Raw genomic sequence first — 23,912 nt, 5'->3', positions numbered from 1 at the left:
AAACAAAAAGGACAATCACAGGACATGACCTTGCTGCCTCCTATCAGAGATGGGTCACTGGGTTTTTTGCTGAAAACACCCACACACATGAGTGAGGGAAAGCAAGTTCTGCCACAGTTCCACTACTTGCTGCAGTCCTCCCCACCACCGCTGCACAGTACACTGTTTTGAGGCTGTTCCACTATCTTCACATGTAGATTTCCAGAGGGTACAGAAGGAGGGGCAAGCCCTAAATATTGTTTCCATAAAGGAAGCGTCCAGCCTCTAGATATAAAACAAATTCATCAGCAACAAACAAAATACAAGAAACCTTTAAACAAACAAAACCCCGACACCAACCACTTTTGGGAATATCTAATATTTATTTACGCACAACATTCATCATTATTCATTAACTGATAAAAAAGAGCAGCCAGGCATATAACTGTGTGATGGATACCTTTGTAATTGTAAATCAAAGGACAAAATGAGAGTGTGCAGAGGTCTAGGAGATGCAGTCAGGCTCCTAAGGTGCCAAGTGTAGAAGAGCAGTCATTTGGCCTGCTGGCAAGACAACAGGTGGACTTTCCATTTTACAGACTGGGTTATGATTTCTGAGAATCAAAAATGTTCCTACAGTAGAGCCAAAGTTTGCTGGACTAATCCAATTAGAACTTTTTGGTCACCAACAGGGGAAAAAATCAAGCTTGAGATAGAAGGGAATGATGCAACATTGACTAGAATGTGTAGATGAACAGAGAACAAGGCAGAGATAGGCAACACAAATGATGAAAATATTTGTATTTCACTTCTCCTGATAAAACATCTTACTGCAAGTCACAGGTATTACAGTGGTGCAAGAGAGCACATGCACATCTGCATGTTCACTGGTTTTAAGAGCAGCATCATATAAAATGAACAGAGCTAAATCACTACTGATGTCATACCATTGACAGTATTAACTCCTGTATGGGTCTACAGTCGGTGAAAGTTACTGTATCCCAGAGGTATAAGTCCCTGTCCTAATTTACTCTTCAAGTGTATGTGTAAACCTATGAATTGGCACCATTGTTTCAAAATCAGTTATTTGGCCATGCATATGATCCTTTAGTTCAACAGAATAACAACCTATTAACAAGCCTCTAGTCTAATATGAAAATGAAGCCCATTCTTTCCTTTACATCTCAACTTGACAGCCTCCACATCTCTTACCTGCTTCCACTTGTGATTCCAAGATCCTTACTTCACAGTGCAAAACTCCATGTCTAAGATTAAGAGTAAATTGTGTACAAATCTTAAACCTTTATCTGTAATTATAACCCTATTATTAGTCACTGGGAAGGAGAGATATGGTCAACTTAAAGGAAATGCACAAAGTCAGTGCTTTTCTAGTTCAGCTGCATCCTTCACCTTCCAGCTAAATTCAGCTCCTGAATGTGGTATAAATTATACACTCCCTCCTCACCACAACAAAACTTTTCATAATGCAAACAACCAGACAGATAAATCTGATTTCACTTATAATGGCAAAAGACATAATTCCTCGATGAAGCTGATTGCACTCCTCCTTATTCTGAACATTAGTTCAACTGGTCATTTTCCATATTTCAGTGTGTCATCTGTATTTGATACTTTCAGCATACAGACCATCTTCCTAGCCTTTCTCCAAGGAACTCAGGGTGCTGTACATAGTTCTCCCTTTCTCCATTTTATCCTCACAATGATCAGGTGAACAACTAAGAGACTGTGTGACTGGATCAGGATCACCCAGGAAACTTTTATACCTGGGTAAGGATGTGAACCTAGATCTCCCCAGTTTTAATATGATACTCTGACCTTTGCATTATACTGCCTCTCATACATTTGTCTGTTATGGAGAATTCTCCATGCAGATTTCGAACTGGTGTGCTTACACAGCAAACAATTACATTGTAATTTAATGTTCCAGTGTCTGGACGCTTGAATACATTCCAAACAATGAACAAAGTCTGACTTTTGTTTCCCATCTATCTTGATATTGATCCATTGGGGGGGGGGAGGTTATGTTCTGCTTTATTGCTTGATTTTTCTAATACCAACAGGGGCTTGAGTTCTTCCGAGAAAAAATGGCTCCCACTTGGGAATGGATTCTTCTATTTTCGTCCAGTAAAGAGTCTGGAAAAGATAAAATACATAATTTAACTTTGGTTTACAATGCAATCTACTATGTTTATGACAAAACAATCCAAACATACAATCTCTTTAAAGCTTATTTCAGTGTGAAGTAATTTAGAAAAGGCCAAACTACTCTGGTGCTAAATCTCAAATCCCTCAATTATACAACATAATGGAGGCTGTAAGGATTTCAACTCCTAGAGTAAATTTGCAGTGATTGGATGTGCCCTCTTGTGGTGAATAATGTATCAGAACAGTAATCCTTGAACTTTATAATGGTTTCATTTAGTTACACAGGAATTATGCTTCTCTGAACCACAGCACCATTCCCTGGATTACAAACATTCAGATCCTTGTCTGAGATCATTTTAATTATTTGGGGTCTAAAAATAGTTTGCCATTTGCAAAAACACATTAACAAACTGTATTAATATAAAGGATTTGGAAGTTATCAGGTTCAAATAGTTTCAGAATGAATTTTACACGTAAAGAACAATCACCTGCTTTCTACATTGAATGTGAAAGAAAAAAACACATCGTAAAATAACAGTGGCCAAAACTCAGTCTTCCTGGAAGTTCACATATTTTGGCTGCCACTGGTAATTGGCCAACATTTCCTGTTGGTAACCAAGAGCCTCCATCCCTCTCTCTCTGAGGCACTTGGAGTATTTCGAAAGCATGCTGCAAGATCAGGGATTACCCCCCCCCCCCCTTCCATTTCTTCCCCAGCTCAGGAACAAAGCTGGAGCTCATTCATGTACTGCTGTGATTCCCAAGCACTTGGAGTGCCAGTGTGCCACAGATGAGCCTGAGCTTTCCTCCTGAGTTTGGAGCTGGGGAGGGGGCGAGGGTTGTCACAATAGGCAGGCACTCACAAGTGATACAGCTTTACTCATATCCTGCTTCTTTCATCATGGAACTCAGGATGATTTCAGTTTGGGGCTGAAGATCATCCTGGCAGTCACGAGGCACTCTGAGTGCCTGCAATGTGCAGAGTGACTACAAAGATGATCCCCCCCTCCCATCCCTCCTTCCAAGCTTGGGAAGAGAACTGGAATTCATCATCACTGGGGCAAGTGAATCTGTGGACCCTTGAATATTGAGCAATCCTAATCAATCAAGGGTTCAAATCTATACTTTTCTATGACAACTGGGACAGTTTTTTCTTAACTACTTGGTCCTTTAGACACTAAATGCACAAGGCTAGATTCAAACTTCCAGGAACAGAAGGCATCTGTGGAAGTGGATCATATATGAGTGAAAGAGAGGCCATTTCACCCAATTCCCAGTATAACAAAGCGGTTAGAGTACTCAGCTAGGACTTGGAAGACCCAGGTTCAAATCACCTCTTTGCCATGAAACTCACCAGCTGATTTGGCCATGGAGCAGGGGTCACTGGGGATGTGTGTGTGTGTGTGGAGGAGGTATTTGTGAAGTTCCTGCATTGTGCAGGGGATTGGACTAAAATCAGGGGTTGCCAACAGTAGCTCTCCAGATGTTTTTTGCCTACAACTCCCATCAGTCCCAGCCAACATGGCCAGTAGCTGGGGCTGATGGGAGTTGTAGGCAAAAAAAACTTCTGGAGAGCTACCATTGGCCACCCCTGGACTAGATGATCCTGAAAGTCCCTTCCAAGTCTATGATTCTATGATCTTCAGCCAGTCACTTTCATTCAGCCTAACTTACTTTACAGGTAGGTTGCTGTGAAGATAAAAAAGAGGAGGTGGGTATAGAACCACATATATGGCCCTGAAGTTTTTGAAACAAGAGAGACATTAATGTATTAAATAAATAAACATATAAAAATGAAAGCTTCTTGTGTCAGAAGGCATTTATTTCAGGAAGGTCCCCCAACCTTCAGCAATAGCTTTATCAGGAAAGAGGAGGGAACTGGGGAAAGTGGTGAAAACCTGCACCTGTGGGCTCCTGCAGTTTGTGGACGTTTGGATCTAACTCAAAGACTAAATAACATTGATAAATTTTGACTAATTTAAACAATTCCCTTTGTGCCTACTCCAAGGGAGTGGGGACCTGTCATCCGCTGCAATAAAAAAAGAATGAATTGGTGATAGATTGGGGGAAGGCACCCTTAGGAAAGCAGTTTACCCCCTCCACCTGCAATTTCTATCCTCTGTGTTAGTTTGATACTGTTTGTTCTCCTTAGTGACCTTGAGGGAATGTGGCCCATCCCCAAATATGGTGCAGGCAGGGCTGGATCTTGGGGGGGGGGGCAGAGGGGGGTGCTTGCCCTGGGCGCCGATGGAGTGGGGTGCCAAATTGGGTATGGAATCTATTGTGTTCTATGGGACCATAAGATAGAATGGCCATGGGGGGGGGGTGGCATTTTTAAATTTTATCCGCCCCTCAAAAAACATGTAGATCCGGTCCTGCATGCAGGTAAAAATAACAACAGCCTCCAAATATGTTTGCTTTCATTGGCAGGGATACTGAAATTCTGACTGTTGTACCACCTACTATCGCACTCTCTCATTGTTGTTTATACATATTGTCTTAGTGACATATCTAAAAAGCAACTTCAAGCTTCTTCTTTATCTCTATGTAAATTCGAAAATGATGAGAACGTACAACATATCAAAACCTGAAATTGTTGGCATGAATGTAGTTATCGTCCACTTTAAAGCAATGTTAAAAAGGTAAAGGTAGTCCTCTGTGCAAGCAGGAGTCATTTCCAACTCTGGGGTGACATCGGATCACGACGTTTTCATAGCAGACTTTTTACAGGATGGTTTGCCATTGCCTTCCCCAGTCATCTACACTTTACCCCCAGTAAGCTGGGTATTCAATGTTAGATGCTCCTTAATGTAATATTTAAATTTTGACATTTAATCTAATGAGAGGCCATTTAATAGAATGCTGCCATTTTTAAAGAATGCTGCCATTTAATACTAACATTAAAAAGAAAATCTAAACATTTATGTTAAAACAGACAAAAAGATGGGCTGTCATTAACCCTACCTGGAGAATAACGGTATTAGGGTGTAGAAGTAAGTGCTCTCTTGCCTGCAGTTTTTTCTCGGCTGCTTCTATATCCTTTAACATACACAAACGCACACAAAGAGACTCTTTTAAAAATGTTAATTTTTCCAGAATAAACACATGTAGTTTTATTAGTTTTGATATGAAAGCCAAGATAATCTAGCCATAAATACTGTCAGCACTTTATAAGTGACATTCAAGGTACAGTTACTTCACCACAAAGACATAAAGAGACAGGCCTCTGTCTCCAAATTACTTACAGTCAAGTCAGGGAGTGAAGAGACAACACAGAGGAAAGAGAGAAGTAAGTGTAAGAAAGGATGAATGGAAGCAAATGCTGCTACACAGACCTCATAGCAGTTAGGGATGATTCTGAGGAAGGAGGGAATTAAATCAGGGTGTGTTAAGTGCCTTCAAGTTGCTTCAGACTTACAGCAGCCCTATGAATTAATGTCCTCCAAAACACCTTGTTATTAACAGCCTTCCTCAGGTCTTCTAAATTGAGGACCATGGCTTCCTTTGAGTGAAACCATCTCATGTCGAACGTAAGAAGAGCCCTGCTGGATCAGACCAATGGTCCAACTAGTCCAAAATCGTGTCTCACACAATGGCCAACCAGTTCCTCTGGACGGCCAACAACAGGGCATAGAGGTAGAGGCCTTCCCCTGGTGTTACCTCCTGGTTCTGGGAACTAGACGATTAGTGCCTCTGAAAGAACTCCAAAAGTTTGGTGAGGCAGGACGTCCCTTTGCAGAAGCCATGCAGACTTTCCCTCAGCAGGCTTTGAACCGCTACATGCCTAATAATTCTATTTTGATTACAGTTTCTACTAATTTATTTATTTATTTAATTTGATTTATATCTTGCCCTCCCAGCCGAAGCAGGCTCAGGGTGGCTCACAACATAACTGTGCCTGGAACAGACCCCAGGCTGACTGGCCTATAATTTCCTCGTTCCCCTCCGGATCCCTTTTTAAATACTAATGTCACATTTGCTCAGTTTTCTGGTTCAGCAGCTGAATTTAGTGATAGGTTACACATGCAGGTTAGTAGATCAACTACCACACATCTGAGTTCCTTAAGAATTCTCAGGTGTATGCCATCAGGACATGGAGACATACCAATTTTTACTTTCTCTAATAGGTCTACAACTTCACCCCTAGTCACCCCAATTTGACTCAGTTCTTCAGACTCCCTTCCTGAAAATAGGGGTTGTGGCATGGATAAGTGAACCCAGAAGCAAAAAAGTCATTGAGCTTCTCTGCCATCTTCCTTTAGCAATCCCTTTATTCCTGTCATCCAAAGGCCCCCACTGCTTCTCTAGCTGGTTTCTCACTCTGGATATATTTTTTAAAATGCTTATTGTTTGTCTAGATGCTTTAAGCAATTTGATCCACAAAATCTCTTTTTGTATGTCTAATGATTAACTTACATTTCTTTTGCCAGAGCCAATTCATTGTGGCAAACCTGTCACTTTTAAAAAGAAGCCTTACTTTTTATAGCTTCCTTGACTTGCATTGTTGGTCACACAGGCTTTCTTTTAGACTTGGCAGTGCCTTTCTTAACCTGTAGAATACCTTCTGTTTGGGTTTCAGTTAGTGAGTTTTAAATAGCTTCCATGTATACTCTAGGGACTTGACTCTTGTGTTTCCCCTTCAGCTTCCTTTTAAGTATTCCCCATATTTTTGTAAAGTTCCTTCTTTTGATATCAAATACAGTTTGGGACTTTAGGAGTAACTTTCCATTGACCTGAATGCTGAATTTAATAGCACTTATCACCACTGTTCCCAACTGTTGTAACAAGCTCTACATTTCTCACTAGGTGTCATGATCTGTGCTCTGCGACAGAGGCCTAGTGGGCCTAGGGAGCCTGTGAGGCCTGTATCTCAGTAGAAAGAGACAGCCTACAATCCCCAGAATGCTTGGTGCTGGTTTTAGCCAATCAGTGTCCAAGTAGGCTCTGAGGGGAAGCTCTCTCAGGAGACAAACGCTGTTCTTTCCTCCTGAGAGGAAGAATGGTTGCTGTTAGGAGGAAGACCCTCGCTCTGAGGGAGAGAGTGAGCAGGTCGAGGCCAGGGGCCTAACAGACTGGGAACAGTTAAGTTTAGTCGCGTTAGGGACTTTATGGTTATTTTCCTTTACCCACATTACTATAGTTTTAAAACACCTTATCTGTTCACTTACCCTTTGTAGATTTTAAAAGAAACCTTTTTGTTGTTCTTTGTTACTCTGCCTGGTCTAAGGGACCCTAATCCCAGAATAGTGGCAGCGTCAGATAGCACCCCCAACTGGGTCATGACACTAGGTCTTGAGACCCGCTCAGATCCAAGTCCAAGATCATGCACTACTCCTCTGGCTCTGTGACTGTTCCAGTGCACAGCCATTTATGATGTCTAGGAAAAACAGGTTTCCTACCTGTAACTGATGATCTTCGAGTGGTCATCTGTGCAGTCACACCGATGGGAGAAGGCGGCTGCGCCGATCACGATCGGTAAACTTCAAAGCTGCGGATTTCCGCGCCTCCGTCCCAGCGCGCATGCCCAGACGCCCCACTGCGCATACCCACCGGGACGGGGAGCGGACATCCCGCCAGTTCCTTCTGACCGCTGCGTTAGCCCACAGATGGACCGACAGCAGAGGGGAAGGAGGGCGGGTAGTGTGACTGCACAGATGACCACTCGAAGATCATCAGTTACAGGTAGGAAACCTGTTTATCTTCTTCGTGGTCTCTGTGCATCACACCGATGGGAGACTAGCAAGCCAAGGTCCTACCTGGAGGAGGGAGCGGCGGTCCATCAGGAAGAGACAGACTGCAACACAGCGCGGCCCACCGAAGAGTCCTGATGCTGTTAGGGAAACTGCTCTCAAAATGAGACTGGGGAATTAGATTGAGAGACAGCTAGCCCAATAGGAATCTTTGTTATCTGTGTATACCAGGCTTAACCGATCAGAGAGTCAATGCTCAATAAAGGACTCTAATTTAATAAAATCAATTGTAGTTTATTTGAAACAATAGTTCTTTCACACAAGGTACAAAATCAATCACACATTCACACAGGTCTAAGATATATAGAGAGATCGATAGGGGAACATAAAAGGATGGACATACAGGGTAATACTACCTCTCGCAGACTCCAAGGAAGGCTCCGATGGCGACGAATGAGGGAATGGGGGATGGACCCGAAACTGATCAGGAATCGGGGATGGATCTATACAGCGGGGTAAGGGGGTTACTGCATAGAGAGCACACCTGTGGGTAGCTAATCCACAGGTTATATAGTATCACCTTAGTCCTGAGGGGATGGGAGGTAACTGGGAGTGTTAATGGGAGGGTCTGCTGATGACCAAGAAGGCTGGACATCGGCTAGACCAATGGCGAGTCCATGGCGACACCTGATTGGGTGTATGCTTCGACCAATGAACATCACCTTCATCCTGGGCATCCTGGAAACTTCCAAGTTGCGACAGGGCCTGGGGCGGCTCCAATGATATCAGTATGGGAATGGTTGGGTGATTGGGAGGAGATGGGATTAACTGGGAAAGGGACAATAGAGAATCAGATATGAACCTAGGTATTCTGGTGTAGACAAAAGGGCTTGGATGTATCAGGAGAGATCCTTCCTCTTTCTCATCATCTCTTGGGTTCAGGATATTACTTAGTAACCAGGATCAACTGTCGAACCATTAATCCATTCATAAACTAGATAGGTTGCTCGCGGGCTAGGAATGGCTCAAGGTGTGTACGTGAGGTTCCCACTAAGAAGGAATGAAGCCCCACCAGGCAGGAAGATGGCTACATGTGATGTTAGCGAAACACAGTGGTTTCCATGCTTAGCGCTTCAACACCGTTCGCCTGGACAGCTCCGTGGTGGCGTAGCCTCCTCCTCGCCATGGCGGATTCCACACGATAGCGGGGAAACGTCCATGTGCGTCTGCAGACACTTTGTGCCTGTCTCAAGCACTTGTATACTTGGTAATAGGTACACGGGAGTCTTACGTAGTTCCTGGATAGCTTTACTCGCATTCACTGGCCAGGCGGATGCAAGCTCACTTCTCCAGGCGCCCTGGCAACCATGTTTGTGAAAGAGGGGTCATTTTCTCACATCGCCTCCTCAGGTCCAGCGCATAATGCGAAACAAAGGTATGCGCCGAGGCCCACGTGGCGGCCTTGCAGATGTCTGGAAGAGGGACCCCTCTCATAAAGGCCGTCGAGGTCGCCACAGCCCGCGTGGAATGGGCCCGGACTGGTCCTGGAAGCGGCGTCTTGCGGAGGAGGTAACAGAGACGAATAGTCCCAGTAATCCATCCCGACAGCCGTTGAGACGAAATCCTCCGTCCTCGCGACGCGGACACGTAGGACACGAATAGTCGAGGGTCCTTCCGGGAGCCCTTCGTGCAATGAAGGTAGAAGGACAGCGCCCGCTTGACGTCCAAAGCGTGTAACCGACGCTCAGAGTCCGACGCCGGGTTAGAAAAAAACACCGGCAGGCACAGATCAGCATTTAAATGAAAAGGCGAGAGCACCTTTGGCAGAAAAGTTATATCAGGCCGAAGCACCACCCCCTCCGGGGTAAAGCGCAAGTAAGGGTCATCACACCGGAGAGCCGCCAGCTCGCCCACCCTCCTGGCGGACGTGATCGCCACCAGAAAGGCCGTCTTCCAGGCTAAAAGATGAGGGGGGCATGTGGCCATCGGCTCAAATGGCTTCGCCGTTAAGGCTTTTAACACCAAAATAAGGTCCCAAGCCGGCGCCGGAACCTTAATGGTAGGGTACAGCCGGGTAATCCCCTTAAGGAACTTCTTCGTGTCCGGATGAGCAAAGACGGAATACCCCTCCGCCCGGGAATGCTCCGAGGAAACAGCCGCCAAGTAGACTCGAACGGAAGACACCGTCAGGCCCCCGTCCAACAAGGACAAGATAAAGTCAAAGATGACAGGCAAGCCTGCCCCGCGAGGCTCAGTCCCAGCATCCTCAGCGAACCGGACAAACCTCGCCCACTTATAGGCATAGGACTGCCTAGTAGAAGACTTTCTGCAGTTCAACAGGACGAAGCACGCCCGGTCCGATAACTGCGAGCGCTGAGGCGCCACGCCGTCAATTTCAGGTGCGGCACATCGTGGTGCAGGACCTGGCCCTGATGGGAAAGCAGGAGGTCCGGGGCCTGCGGGAAGTGATGAAGCTCCCCATTGGCGAGGCGCAGAACTATCGGGAACCACTGCTGCCTCGGCCACCAAGGGGTGACCAGGATTCCCACCGGTCTGTCCCGCAGAATTTTGTGCACCACCCTGGTTATCAGAGGAATCGGGGGGAAAAGGTAAACACTGAGGTGGCTCCATGGAACCAGGAGTCCGTCCCCCAGAGACCCGGGTTCCGCTCCCCCCCTGCTGCAAAACAGTTCGCACTTTTTGTTGTCTTGCGTTGCAAACACGTCCAATTGGGGAATCCCCCAATGCCGGAACACTGGACTCAAGAACTCCCAGTTGAGCTCCCATTCGTGCAGGGAGGCCCCCCCTCGGCTGAGGAAGTCTGCCCACACATTCAGCTCCCCGGGAAGATGGGTCGCGGCAATCGAAACCCCCATGGTCTCGCAGAACTCCCAGATGGTCGCGGCAAGCAAACAGAGGCTGCGGGAGACCGTGCCCCCCTGTCTGTTGACATATGCCATGGCCGTTGTATTGTCTGTTAGAATGGCCACCGAGTTGCCCCGAATCAGCGTCTGGAAGGACTGGAGAGCGTGGTATATGGCCAGCAACTCCAAGAAGTTGATGTGCCGGTGAAGATGATGGTCCGTCCAGGGGGCCCCAACGCAAAGACCCTGAGTGTGTGCCCCCCACCCCCAGAGGGATGCGTCCGTCGTAATCGTTACTGTCGGGGCCCGCCTCTGGAAGGGGACGCCCTCCGTCAGCCAACACTTCAGTCCCCAGCAGTCTAGGGAGGCTACCACCTCCGGGGGGACGTGCAGTAGTTGAGAGAGAGGATCGACGTTGCACCGGAAAGCTCTCAGGAACCATAGTTGTAGCGGGCGCATGCGGAGTCTCGCTAAGGCGATGACAGACGTAGTGGCCGCCATGAGTCCCAGCAGTCGCTGGACCTGCCGAGCTGACAAGGTAGGGTGCTGACGTACTGCGTGGACCATTCGCACAATGGCGTCCTCCCGATTCGGAGGGAGAAAAGCTCTGCAGATCGTAGTGTCCAGGATCGCCCCTATGAATTGCACCTTCTGGGAAGGGCAGAGGTGAGACTTTCCCCAATTGACCTGCAGGCCCAGGTTCGCCAAGAGAGTCACAGTGACATCGATGTGCTGCAGGAGGAGCTCCCTGGAGTCCGCCACCAGCAGCCAATCGTCGATGTACGGAAACACCGTTACCCCCTGCAGCCGCAGGTAGGCCGTCACGACCACCATAGTCTTGGTGAAGACTCTCGGGGGCTGTACACAGGCCAAAGGGTAGGGCCCGATATTGGAAATGGTCCTCCCCTATGGCGAAGCGCAGGAACTGCCGGTGACTCGGAAGGATGGAAACGTGGAAATATGCATCCTTCAGATCCAATGTCGCCATCCAGTCGCCACAACTGAGAAGCGGCAGGATGTGCTGCAGGGACACCATGCGGAACCTGTCGCATCGAACGAAGAGGTTTAGGGCCCGGAGGTCCATGATCGGCCGTAACCCCCCGTCCTTCTTGGGAACAGTAAAGTAACGGGAGTAAAAATCATGGCCCCGCTGGCCCAGAGGGACCACTTCGATAGCCCGTTTGCAGAGGAGAGATTGCACCTCTTCCTGGAGGGACGGGGAAGGTGGGGTATAAACAAAATGCGGGGTCCGGGGAAGACGAATGAACTCTATCCCGTACACGTGTTGGATAACTGATAAGACCCAGAGGTCCGAAGTAATGCGGGACCATGCTGACAAAAAAGGGAAAAGGCGGGTAGGGTCCACAGCCGTGGGTAGGCATGGGGCCGGGAGGCAGTCAAAGGCCCTGCTTCTGTTGTTTAGATCCCTTCTGTCTGGTCGACTGGGTCGAGGACGGTGAGTACTTGGGTTTAGCCTGATACTGCTGGCGAGGAAAAGTGGGGGACGGCTTCGTACGCCAGGACTGTTCCGGTGACTTGGAATATGGCTTCTTGGGCCACGGTTTCCATTGCCGTTTTTGAGGACGAGAGGTGGACACCCCCAAGTTCCTGGATGTCTTCATGCTCTTATCCAACTCTTGGAGTACAGAGTCAGTGGTGGAGCTGAAGAGACCCGACCCATCAAAAGGGAGGTCCTCAATAAAAGCCTGTGTGTCCGGCTGGAGCGCAGTGGACCGTAACCAGGAGTGGCGCCGCAGTGAAATGGCCGCCGTCAATGCCTTGGCACAAGTGTCCCCAGAATGTTTGGCCGCATTTAGTTGTTGCTTCGCCAATAGCATTCCCTCCTTCTGAAGCTTCTTCAGAGCACTTCTACTCTGATCCGGAAGGGTATGGAGAATTGTAGAGACCTGGTCCCATAGGGCATACTGGTACCTGCCCATGCACGCCGAATAGTTGGCTATTTTTACGCCAAGGGAGCCCGTCGAATAAAGCCGTCGGCCCATAGCATCCAGCTTCCGACCCTCCTTATCGGGGGGGGGGGTGGGTGGAGTGCGTCTTCTTAGCTTTTGATGAGGAAGACACAACCACGGAATTAGGCCTCGGATGGGTGTAGAGGAACTCTGCTGTGCTCTCTTGGATTCTATACATATGATCCAGACGTCGTGAAGACACTGGGGTAGAGGCCGGCTTGTCCCAGGAGGACTTCGCTGTCTGCAGCATGACATTTGTGAGCGGGAGTGCCACCGCCGTTGACGTGTCCCTCTGGACAATGTCGAATACACTGTCTGTGACCATCGGTTGCGGCTGTTCCGTGGTGAGGGACAATGACTGCGCCATTCGTCTGACCAAATCCCCATAAGATTTTAAGTCCTCTGATGGGGAAATGGGGTGCTCGTCCGAAGTTTTGTCCGGCGGGGAAGGCACCTCAGGGGAGGAATCTTCCATCTCCTCCGGGGACGATTCTCGGTGGGACCGTGGGGATGCCGAGTCCGAAGGCTCCGAAGGGTTTCGCACCGGTGGCGACACTGGTGCCGCCGGTTTGGTAACGAGCTCAGGAGCAAGCTTGGGGCGTTGTTCGACCTCGGGTGATTTCGGTACCGAGACCGATGCCGATCGCTTCGGGGTATGGTAGGACGTCCGAGAGCGATACGACGTTTCCGACCGCTGGTCCCACTCCGGTTGTTTGAGGGGGATCCATGGGAAGGGTGGCGGCATGGAGTACGCTCCATACAGGTACTGCCATTGGCGCTGGTCCCAAGGCACATGAGTCACAGGTCGATCTTGAGTGTCCTCACGGTGTGGAGAGCGAATGTCGAGGGGTCGATCCCGACCGGTGTCCCATCGATCCCGCAGTGGGCTTCGGGGGCGAGGGGTCCTTGGGCCTGGTATGAGACGGCCTGTCGGACTTTTGTCGGGTTTGAGAGGTTGCGCCGATTCGATCTCGGAATCCGAGTCCGATATGACGAGCTGGGTAGACATTGACGAAATCTGGGGGCTTTGCCGACGCACCGGCGACGCGAAGAGCTTCAGCGGAGGGACGAGCCGTGTCGGTGCCGGGGGCGATTCCGGAGAGATCTGCAGTGGAGGCTTAGAATGTTTGGCCTTATCGGCCTTCTTAGCCTTCTTAGTCTTTTCCGTGTGCTCTCCAGCGTCATCCTTGAGCCGTTTGGCAGGCACAGAGGGATCTGCTGCGGAAGCCGAGCCCGAGCGCTTTGGTGGGCGATCGGCGTCGGTTGGAGCTCGATCGGTGTCGACCGTTTTTGATGTCGATGGTTCGATGGGCACGGCGGCCTGCTCCTCCGCCATTTTCTTAGGGGTAAGCGCCTGCTCCATCAGCGCTGCAGCCAGTCTTGCAGCCCTATTCTTCCTCGTCTGTTTAGAAAAACGGGCACAATGTCCGCAAGAGTCTGGCTTGTGGTGCTCCCCTAAACACCATAAACACAACGAATGTCCGTCGGGTGGTGCGATTTTACTACCGCACTTGGAACACCGGCGGAAAAAACCCCACCGCCTTTCCATGCGAGGACAAAGGCGGGAAGGGAAGAAAAAACGGGGGGGGGGGGCCACCCGGCGGGTGGAGGGAAAAACACACGCCCCACACCCCCGAAAAAAACAATCCTAACTATTCTAACTAACTTACACTATACTAACACTAACTACACTAATATCTACAGCTATTGAAAAAATCAGAACGAAGTTCACCGACCGTAGCCTATGGATCGACTGATCAGCGCGGCGGTCAGAAGAGAACTGGCGGGATGTCCGCTCCCCGTCCCGGTGGGCATGCGCAGTGGGGCGTCTGGGCATGCGCGCTGGGACGGAGGCGCGGAAATCCGCAGCTTTGAAGTTTACCGATCGTGATCGGCGCAGGCGCCTTCTCCCATCGGTGTGATGCACAGAGACCACGAAGAAGATTCTCATTTCTACAGCATGACCTGAGCATGTTTATCCAGTTGGAGTCTCCCAGTATAATAATATGCCTTAGTAACTTCCCTTATTTCCTTCTCCATCTCAAGGTCAGCTTCAAGGGTTTGATCAGGTGTATGATAGTATGCCCCCACTTTTAGGTAACCCTTATGGCCCAGTATTTCTACCCATATTGCTTCTGTTGGGGAGTTAATTCCCCTGATGCTCTCTAACTTATTTGATTCTATGCCCTCTTTGAAGTTCAAGGCAGCACCACCAGCAACCCATCCCTCCCTGTCCTGCTTGTACAGCTTATATCTAGAAATGACTGTATCCCATAGATTTTGGGGCTTCTTTTCTTGCTGCTTCAAGTTTTCCTAACATGAAAAGGTAGGTTTCTAAAAAGAAAGAGAAAGAGGGAAAAAAAGCCAAAGCATCTAATCCTAAAAGCTAAATATTTACTGGGTTTGATGGTTCAACAAATACTAGCTGATGCAGTGAATAAGTGCACAGGGATGGATGTACCACATCACAGTTGTTTATACCAGCACTGCAGTTAAGCAGTGTACATGTATAGGCCAACACCGTTTCCCCCTTTCATTTCTATATTTATAACCCACAAGAGCGCATGGGATGTAACACCTCAAAAATCAACTCTTGCTTAGAAACTCTTGTCCAAACAAAAATGTTTACAATTGAAGTATTAGATTATTGGCTATGCATCATATTCTCAACTTGACACCTGCTTCTTGAAGTCCAATTACCTGCTTTGACCTACAAATTCTATTCCCACAGTTTCCTTGTCTCTGACCCTCACTGCTTAGACTCGGGTGGGCAAGAGATGGGACCTTTGGGTGTTCAGCTCCAGAAGCTACCCAAAAACACAAATATGAAGTCTCTCTGCATCTGCTGGATGACCACAAGGGGACTCTGCTCTGTGTATATTCAAGGTGATCTTTCCTCAGCATTATCTTTAGCTTGGAGAAGCGTCGACTGAGGGGTGACACGATAGAGGTTTACAAGATTTTGCACGGGATAGAGAAGGTAGAGAAAGACCTACTTTTCTCCCTTTCTCACAATACAAGAACTTGTGGACACTCAATGAAATTGCTGAGCAGAGATTAGAATGGATAAAAGGAAGTACTTCTTTACCCAAAGGGTGGCACAGGAGGTGGTGGTGGCGGCTACAGGCATAGCCAGCTTCAAGAGGGGATTGGATAAACATATGGAGCAGAGGTCCATCAGTGGCTAATAGGCACAATGTATTGTTGGAACTCTCTGTCTAAGGCAAGTGATGCTCTGAATTCTTGGTGCTTGGGAGGGGCAACAGTGTGAGGGCTTCTAGTGTCCTGGCCCCACTGACGGACCTCCTGATGGCACCTGGGTTTTTTGACCACTGTATGACACAGAGTGTTGGACTGGATGGGCCATTGGCCTGATCCTACATGCAGGGCTGGCCCAAGCCCTTCTGGCACCCAAGACAGCACAGCTCCACCCCCGAGTCCCTGGGCCTGCTGCTTACTCACAAGTAGACTTGCAACTCAGTGAGGAAGAGGCAGGACAGGCAAGTGGAGGACAAGGAGGTGGGATGGGCGGGAGGACGAAGGGAATCAGCAGGGAGGCAAGAGGACGAGAAGGGACAGAGAGGTGGGGTGGGTGGGAGGACGAAGGGAATCAGTGGGAAGGAAGTGGGGTGGGCAAGCAGAGGACGAGAAGGGACAGGTGAGAGGACAAAGGGAAATGGCGGGGAGGAGGCAGGGCGGGCGAGCGGAGGACAAGAAGAGGCAAGCAAGGAGGGGAACAGGCAGAGGAAGAGGCAAACTAGTGTTTTGTCTATGGCATGGGGAGGGGGGGCAAATTCGGTGCCACCATCTTGCCAGCGCACTAGGCAACAACCTAGTTTGCCTCGCGGAAGGGCCAGCCATGCCCAGATGACTTCTCCTCTTATCCCAGTTAATTTTGATGCTTCTAGGTCAAATGCATGGGTCACTTAATTTCCTTTTGGCATTGAGTGTTGGTTGATCAGTAGAGTCACTGGTCTAGTTCCTCTTTCCAGTTCAGCTTGTATTCTCTTCTAATCTCTGATTCAGTTGTAGTCCCTCTTCACATACCATTTTTTAGATGTATACAACATTTTTACATCTTCAAATGCAAAATCCACATACTTACAAACATACATTTAATTAAGTTACACTCTTCTGGGGTCTGGGACTGTCAGTGGTTCCCCATCAAGAGCACAACTTAGTTTAGCTGCCATGCAACATGCGAAATGTCCCTTATTCCTGCAATCATCAAGGTAGTTGAACCCAAATCCAAGATGAGATTATTACACCTGATAACTGCTGTATCACTACCTCCCAGGAAGTGACTGAATCTCTCAGTTATGGTTATCTTTATTCACTTTATAAGACAAAATCCTCCAGGAAATAACTTTGAGGAATAAGGTCAATATGATGGAGATTTTAAATGAATCAGCTGTACTCTGATAAAACACCTCCAGGGTGTCAGAGAGTTGTTTTTATTGCACAGAAATTGTTGTTGAGAGCCCTAACTGTATGATTTCAACTTGATGCACTGGGGGTAATTTACAGTTAAGATGATTCACGATTCAGAGTGAAAGCATTTGCTGTGCACACGTGATGAAGCCAATACTCCTGAAAGAAAGCTACAAAGTAAGAAAGCAATTTTGTTGAAGCTCTTCACTGCTCAAGACAAAGATGACTTGCTAATATGCATGCATAACATGTGCACAAAGACGTAGAGAGGCAGCAAGCTGTTCACCAGACATTCAAACTCTAATGAAAACTCACCTCTATTAGCTTTTCTTAGGAAATCTGCACATGGGCTTCCACTTTCCATGTGCTGGGTTCACAGAGAACTAGATTCAGTTTGACAAAAAAAAGCCTCCTTAAAGCTGTGACTCTCCCCCCCTCCCTTGTGGGCTTAGATTCATATACAAACATTAAAGAGATCAAGCGCAGGCCTTTTGGGCAAATTAAGAGAGATGGGAAGGGGCGTGGGAGTGGGGTGTGAAGGAGCCAATGCAGAACAGAGATGGAAGAAGGGAGGATAGCAGATGGCAGCGTCGGGAGCAGAAAGTGAGTGTGAAGAGTAAGGCATTTTAAAAAATTAAATAAAAATTAAAAAGGAAATTCCCAAAAGGGGCTTCCCATAATTCCCCAACCATGGCAGCTTAGAAGAGTAGGGATCCTGTAGCAACAGGCCACAAAGTCAGGACATTAACAATGAACAGAGTAGCCAATTGGTGTATTCTCAGAAATAAAAGCCACTCGATCAAACTAGGCTTGAGAGACTTGGATGAAATCTACAAGACAATGAACAGAAGTGACCATCTGAATGACTGTTAAAGTGCTGGGTCAGGAAAAAATGCAACTTTTCCTCCTTCCTACACTAATGCATTTATAGCCAACATCAGACATCTCTCAGTCTCTATAAAAAAGGGTAGTTCACAATGTCAGACTAACAACTCTTGAGTTTAAATGACAGAGCAGATGTACTATGACACATAGACTCCTACAATACTTTCCAAAACATTTCTATCCTGGCCCAAAGAACTTAGTTGTCATAATGATCTGAAATTCCATTCATTCCAAAGGGTTGCTTTGAAAAAAAAATGGCAGTCCACGTTCTTATTGCAGCACTCTTCTTCCTCAGCATTGTCTTATGTACTTTTCTCCAGGCAATCCCGGCCAAGACCATCATTTACATTAATTTTTGCAAAAATGGTGTTTATGGTGATATGAAAATAAAGTACTTTAGGGCAAAAACGGCATAGATTTTTAGGAGAGAAGGTGCTTTGACACAGCCTCCATACTAGATGTGTCTTTTTGTTGCTCCTCTCCAGTTATATTTTGAAGTCTATTGTCATCCATAATGCTGGCTAAATGACAGGCACTGATAGAAATCGTTGCTGATGAACAATGCTTTAGGAGAGGAAAAAATGTTGTCATAAGAAAGACTAGATGGCACCTTTGCATACCCACTGCTGGCTAGAGGCTATCGTTTAGGGATTTTTCCTTGGTCTGGTGACAGTGTCTACTTTTGGCAATTCATTTACTGAACAGTCTGCAGTGCAGACACCTCTGCCAAATAAAAGTCAATTTTTGGATTCCACAATGTCAAACACTTTGGCTTTATGCTTTTTAAAGACGTCTCTGAAAAGAGTGAAGAAATAGAGGGACGGATAAACATCTCTGCAATGCATATTAAAAACTTCTACTTTACAATGAGTACAAGGAATAGAAAAGACTAGACAGCTATACTGCAATTATAATATGCCTACATTTACAGATACTTAAGCACATTCTGCATTAGGAAGATGTAGTGTAGTTGGAGGTTTAAAATAAAAAGTATCAGTTGAATCTTGTGGTGTCCTGCAGACACTACCAGTTTAATCAGATACCTTCCTCCTCTGATTGTTATCTGGCAACTTTGAGAACATGTCGGACAATGTCTCACTTTCTAAAAGTAAGCTGATATTTGTACCCCATTCTTAGAGCCATGCTATATTTGCTGGCTGAAGGTCTGTAGCCAGCCAGGCAGATTCTGCCTTTATAACTGTTCCACAATGATAGGAATTTCAGCCAAGTAATGTCCTCATCAGAAGTACATGAGGAAAAAAAAGGAAATGGAACAGAACAATGACTACCACAGCATGCGGGGTGGGGGGTGGGGGGGAATAATAGTATGACCTTCTGCATAGATATCTGGAATATTTGCTTGGAAATATATCCCATTGAACTCACCATATTCACATAATATCCTTAAATTTCAAGTAATTAGGTTTATTCCCTTTTTTTCAATATTATCCTTTGTATAATTAGCCAAGTCTGAATATTTGTTCTTCAGCTATTTCTCAGCTTTGGAAGTCCAACATTTCAGTTGTAAGCAACAGAGAAACAGGAACTCTTTTCATAGCTAAAAACGTATCTGAAGCAGTTTTTTAAAATTTTATTCAAATGCAGGCAAATACAACAACACCTCATCATGGCATCGGTGTATTTCTGAGAAAGCCAAATCAACAACTCTCCACATGCTAACTGTGAAATGTACAATGCCTGGTATTGGGAACAATTTTCTAAAGTTGGCACATAAATCTGAACCTTATTTTCAAGGTTCTAATATAGTATTCTGCATGGATCTCATTCCTGTTTTATTTTGTTATCAAAAAGCATCTGTAGTTCTGCATGTCTGTTAAAGCCAGAATAAAATTAATATATCTAAACTTACTAATGCTGCTTTTTCTGCCAGACAATTTGTTTTGATGGTCATACATATGCTTTTATTTCTTCCACGACTGTTCTAACATTTCTGACACTTTGGTAAATTATTCAGAGGAATGAAATAGTAGACAGAAAATGCTTTGTATAATTTGGAAGACGTTAAACATTTCTACTCTGTGATTAAGGTAGTCTGTTACTTCATTGCAAGTGATTATTTTAGACACAATTGTCAGACCATTTACAAGTGATCTGATATTACTATGTACATACAAAACAATATTTGAAAATATATCTTGCAGCATCAACAAGAGAGATTAATTTTTCCACCTCTATCCTCCACTACTGTGGAGAGTAGAAGTGGGGAAAAAAATTGTGGAGGATAGAACATACAGATGCATAAAATCTACCCCACACAGCAACGATGCCATTATTGGCTTCTGCTTCCCGTTTTTAAAATGGCCTTTGTGTAGAAACACATTTTCTCCTGGGAGATAGGCAAGGAGCAAAGCCTTCAATTTAGGTTTTAACAACACTTTTATTTCCTCTAAGCAGAAGAGAAAGTCAGTTCGCTTGTACCTCAGCTCACCTTCATACAAATGCTAATAGGTCTAGACAAAGGGATGGTGAAGCTTCCCCCTTCTCTGCCTCCTTTCAGGTAGGGAACAAAGGTTTGAAGGAATAAAATCCTAGATAGTCTCCAGAAAGGAAATTCCTGGAGATCTCCAGAAAACGCCTCTTTGACCTGGTCAGTGAGTGGAGTACCAGAGATGATAAAACCTTGCAACAGGAAAGTGTTCATCATCCTTGGGTGCTGTGACCAGGAGCCCACACAGACCTCTCCTCTGGAGCAGACAGCCATTTTGACTCTGTGCTCGCCTAGAAAGCTGGATTAAACTTCATGGTAATAGGAATGTTGTAGTGAGCTAGAATTTCTTAAAGCTAAAGGGACCTGTCCTATTTTAATATCTGATAGGGCATGTATAGAGAAAGGGACAAAAGATTTGCATTTTTCCTATTTCTTTTATATTCCTTGTTCAGTTTGGTGCTGTGCTAAAAGTATGTTTGTATATATTTTCTTTTTAATAAATACTTCATAACTTTTGATGTTGGTAATAGTTCTCTGACCCACATAGACCTCAACTGTCTTTAAAAGGAGCACCAGGGGGAAGGCAGGCAGTTGGCAAACAGCTATTCCTCTAGGGGCATGCAAGGCAGTAAACTGTCCCCATGGTGACCAGGCACTGAGTAGTGGGAGACACAGAAATAAGGCCTCAAAACCAGGATGGGAAGCTGGGAGTCCTGATCTTCCCACTTGGAAATCCCTACAGCAATCAGGTGGTAATAGGCTATGCTGAGAGTGGAAGAAAAGCCCCTCCAGGTGTGGAGAAACACTCAGAGAGGGCAGGGCCTGCAGGCATGTTCTGCCACAGTCTTCATTTTCTCTTCTGAACTACCAGCAATGTGAGCATCTGGAACAGGAGAAGAGCAAAAGTTTATTACTGGGTATGCGAAAAGTACACAGGTAAGAGACACTGCCGTGCAATGCCTATGTGAAACTGCAGTGACCCTGGAACCAATGTATTGAATCAGGTTAGCCTAGTCCAATATAGGATGTGGTTTAAAGCAAAAACAGCCACCATCAAACCAAACCACTTCCATTCTTCAATTGTTTCTTTAAAACATCATATTGGGACTCCTCCAAGCTCTAAACTGCTCATTCCATCAAAACGCATCCAAATGCCAGTTCCCGTGAAGAACTAGGAGTCCCATCATGTGCAAATTTCCTTTTCAGCTCCAGACAGAATAATTTCATATGCACTCAACTGGAATATGCACAAGAAGGTTACAGAACCCTCAGCTCCAAAAAGAGCAGAGTGGATGAGTGGGTGATCTGTCATAACATGTTTAGAACAAAGCAATTAAAGGGAAGTAATTTCCCATTTTTCAAAGGAAGAGGTGACACATCCCCACTCTTTGAGACTGTACTGCCCCAGGGATGTCTCTAGAATAATAAAACAAAGACACACTGTCACAAAACACGACACCACCACATGAAAGAGCAAAGCAACAAGGTGAATGGATTTTAAAAGCATAATTGTATATGCACTTGTGGAAGAGTTATAGCAGCATTATTTTTCAAGCAATGGAGAAAGAAGGGGAGACATAAAATCTGTGGCATCACAATATACAGTCAGCAAAGAGGCTTGATCCAATGCAAACATAGTGGCTAACAGATATATGGTGAACTACAAGTGGCTGACTAGAATGCCTCTTATTTGCAAAAAGATCAAATATGTCAACACAGAAGAAAGACCCTTGATATCAAGTGTGAATCTTATATTTATGCTTGCCTAAAGGAAAGAATCATCTAGTTGGACATAGTTTCCTTAGAGACAGTAGAACAAGCCAGAAACAACAGAGACGAAAAGGTTTCTATTGTCTTGGCTAATTCCTAGAAAAGTGGTTTGTCTTAAACATTTGTGGAGATACCATTTGACTGAATGGGTGATCAAGTGGGAAAGAAATATAATGAACTCCAAGCATGGAGGTTTGGAAAGACTGTATGAGTACCCAAAGGACTGTTTAATCTTTACAGAGGGTACTGTAGGAGGGAGGATATTTAAGTCTCCATAGCCTGGAGCTCACTCAGTGTAGTACTTCTGAACCTCACTGCTAACTGCTTCCGACACAAAGAGCTGAAATAACTGTTACCAGGCGAAATACTTACTGTAAGAAATACAAGGTGGCATCTACCTCTTTAGATTCTATCAAACCAGACTCCATCCTTGGCTCCCAGAACCAGAACACAAGATTTCATGTTTCCATTTTTATCTATAAAAGCCAGTGCCCAATATTCCATACCACTGTCTCAACGTTTTAGTACTTTCTGGAGTAACAAATGGCAATGCCAATTGAAAGAAGCTTGATTTTCAGTGGCTCAGGTCAACAGGAGCAATGAACAGGTTAAGCTCCATCCCAGTGACACTTCTGAGTACACCTTTTGATTTTTTTTTATGTAAGCAAATGGTTGCCATTTAATTAAATGAAGAAAAGCACGGAACTTGACAACAACATTACAGTGAGGGCAAAATATGGCCACACGCTCTGACACTAGATGGGTGAAGAAGAGAATGTGCCCCTAGAAATATTGGGTTGCATCCAGCCTACATTTTTCAACTGCAAAACGGACTTTTTCCACCTCCTCTCTCACAGCAGCCCATTGATCTCCACAAAATGCTGCTCTTGGGGGACAGTTACCCTAGGAAATGACATGGGGGAGGGGATCAGTAGCAATAAGTAGTCTGAATTCAACCCGTTATTTCTCCCACTGCACCTCACAGGAAGCTCTGCAATTTACAAGCCCTCCCTCCAAACACACCTTCATCGTTTTAATGCAAAGCATTTTGCCAGTGGAAATATACAGATCAGATCTCATACACACAAGCTGGCAAGCATTTGGGGTAGAGATAGATACCAGATTGCCTCAGTGTAACACAAACAGGCCTCTTGAAATTATCCTTTATTTTTATGAGACAGAGTCATGAATGCAAAAATTATTCTTCCATATTCTGGACTGCTATTAGTTATGCACATAATGTGCTTTACAAGATTAGACAAACAATGTCATTGTCTTTAATAATTTCAAATAGCCGTGAATTTTTCGGAGTCCCTCCCCATATGAAGTATTCCATCTAACTCAGAGCAGAGGTACTCAAGTATTACAGTAACAAAGAATGTAAATGTTTTTTACAATACAGTGAGCCTCAGAACTTCTGAGAACTTGAAATGGAGGTGGTGTTTGACTTGGAACCAAAGCATATTCATTAGACAGCAACAAATTCAGTCACCTGCTATCTGCTCAGTAGAGTGCCTAAAGCAGCTGTTGCTAAGAACAGCCTCAAATTCAGTCACTCTAAAAATATGGATGGAAAGCCAGAAAGATGCCTTGTGTGGCATATTGCCTTATTCACTGTATTATATAGCATTTGCTGAGGGTCTGAAATTATGTCAGTTTCCATGATTAGTCCATTTGGGATGTCATCTGTAATTTTACAGCAGCACAG

The 23,912-nt window shown here is 45.8% G+C and overlaps 1 protein-coding gene across 1 annotated transcript in view; it reads right to left on the bottom strand.

Annotated features, from left to right (window-relative positions):
- Window positions 1–342: 342 nt before the first annotated feature.
- Window positions 343–23,912, bottom strand: part of CEP15 (centrosomal protein 15) — a 35,908-nt gene continuing 12,338 nt past the window's right edge. Inside the window, exons 5-6 of the mRNA XM_060239423.1 lie at window positions 5,110–5,184; window positions 343–2,133 (exon numbers count right to left, since the gene is read on the bottom strand). Coding sequence (XP_060095406.1) covers window positions 2,032–2,133; window positions 5,110–5,184 — 177 coding nt within the window. The 3' untranslated portion in view covers window positions 343–2,031. The remainder of the gene's footprint in view (window positions 2,134–5,109; window positions 5,185–23,912) is intronic.

This window comes from Heteronotia binoei, chromosome 5 (genome assembly GCF_032191835.1).
Source record: "Heteronotia binoei isolate CCM8104 ecotype False Entrance Well chromosome 5, APGP_CSIRO_Hbin_v1, whole genome shotgun sequence".
Taxonomy (NCBI): domain Eukaryota; kingdom Metazoa; phylum Chordata; class Lepidosauria; order Squamata; family Gekkonidae; genus Heteronotia; species Heteronotia binoei.
Note: the sequence above shows the minus strand (reverse complement) of the source record. Positions and strands in the feature narration are given on the sequence as shown.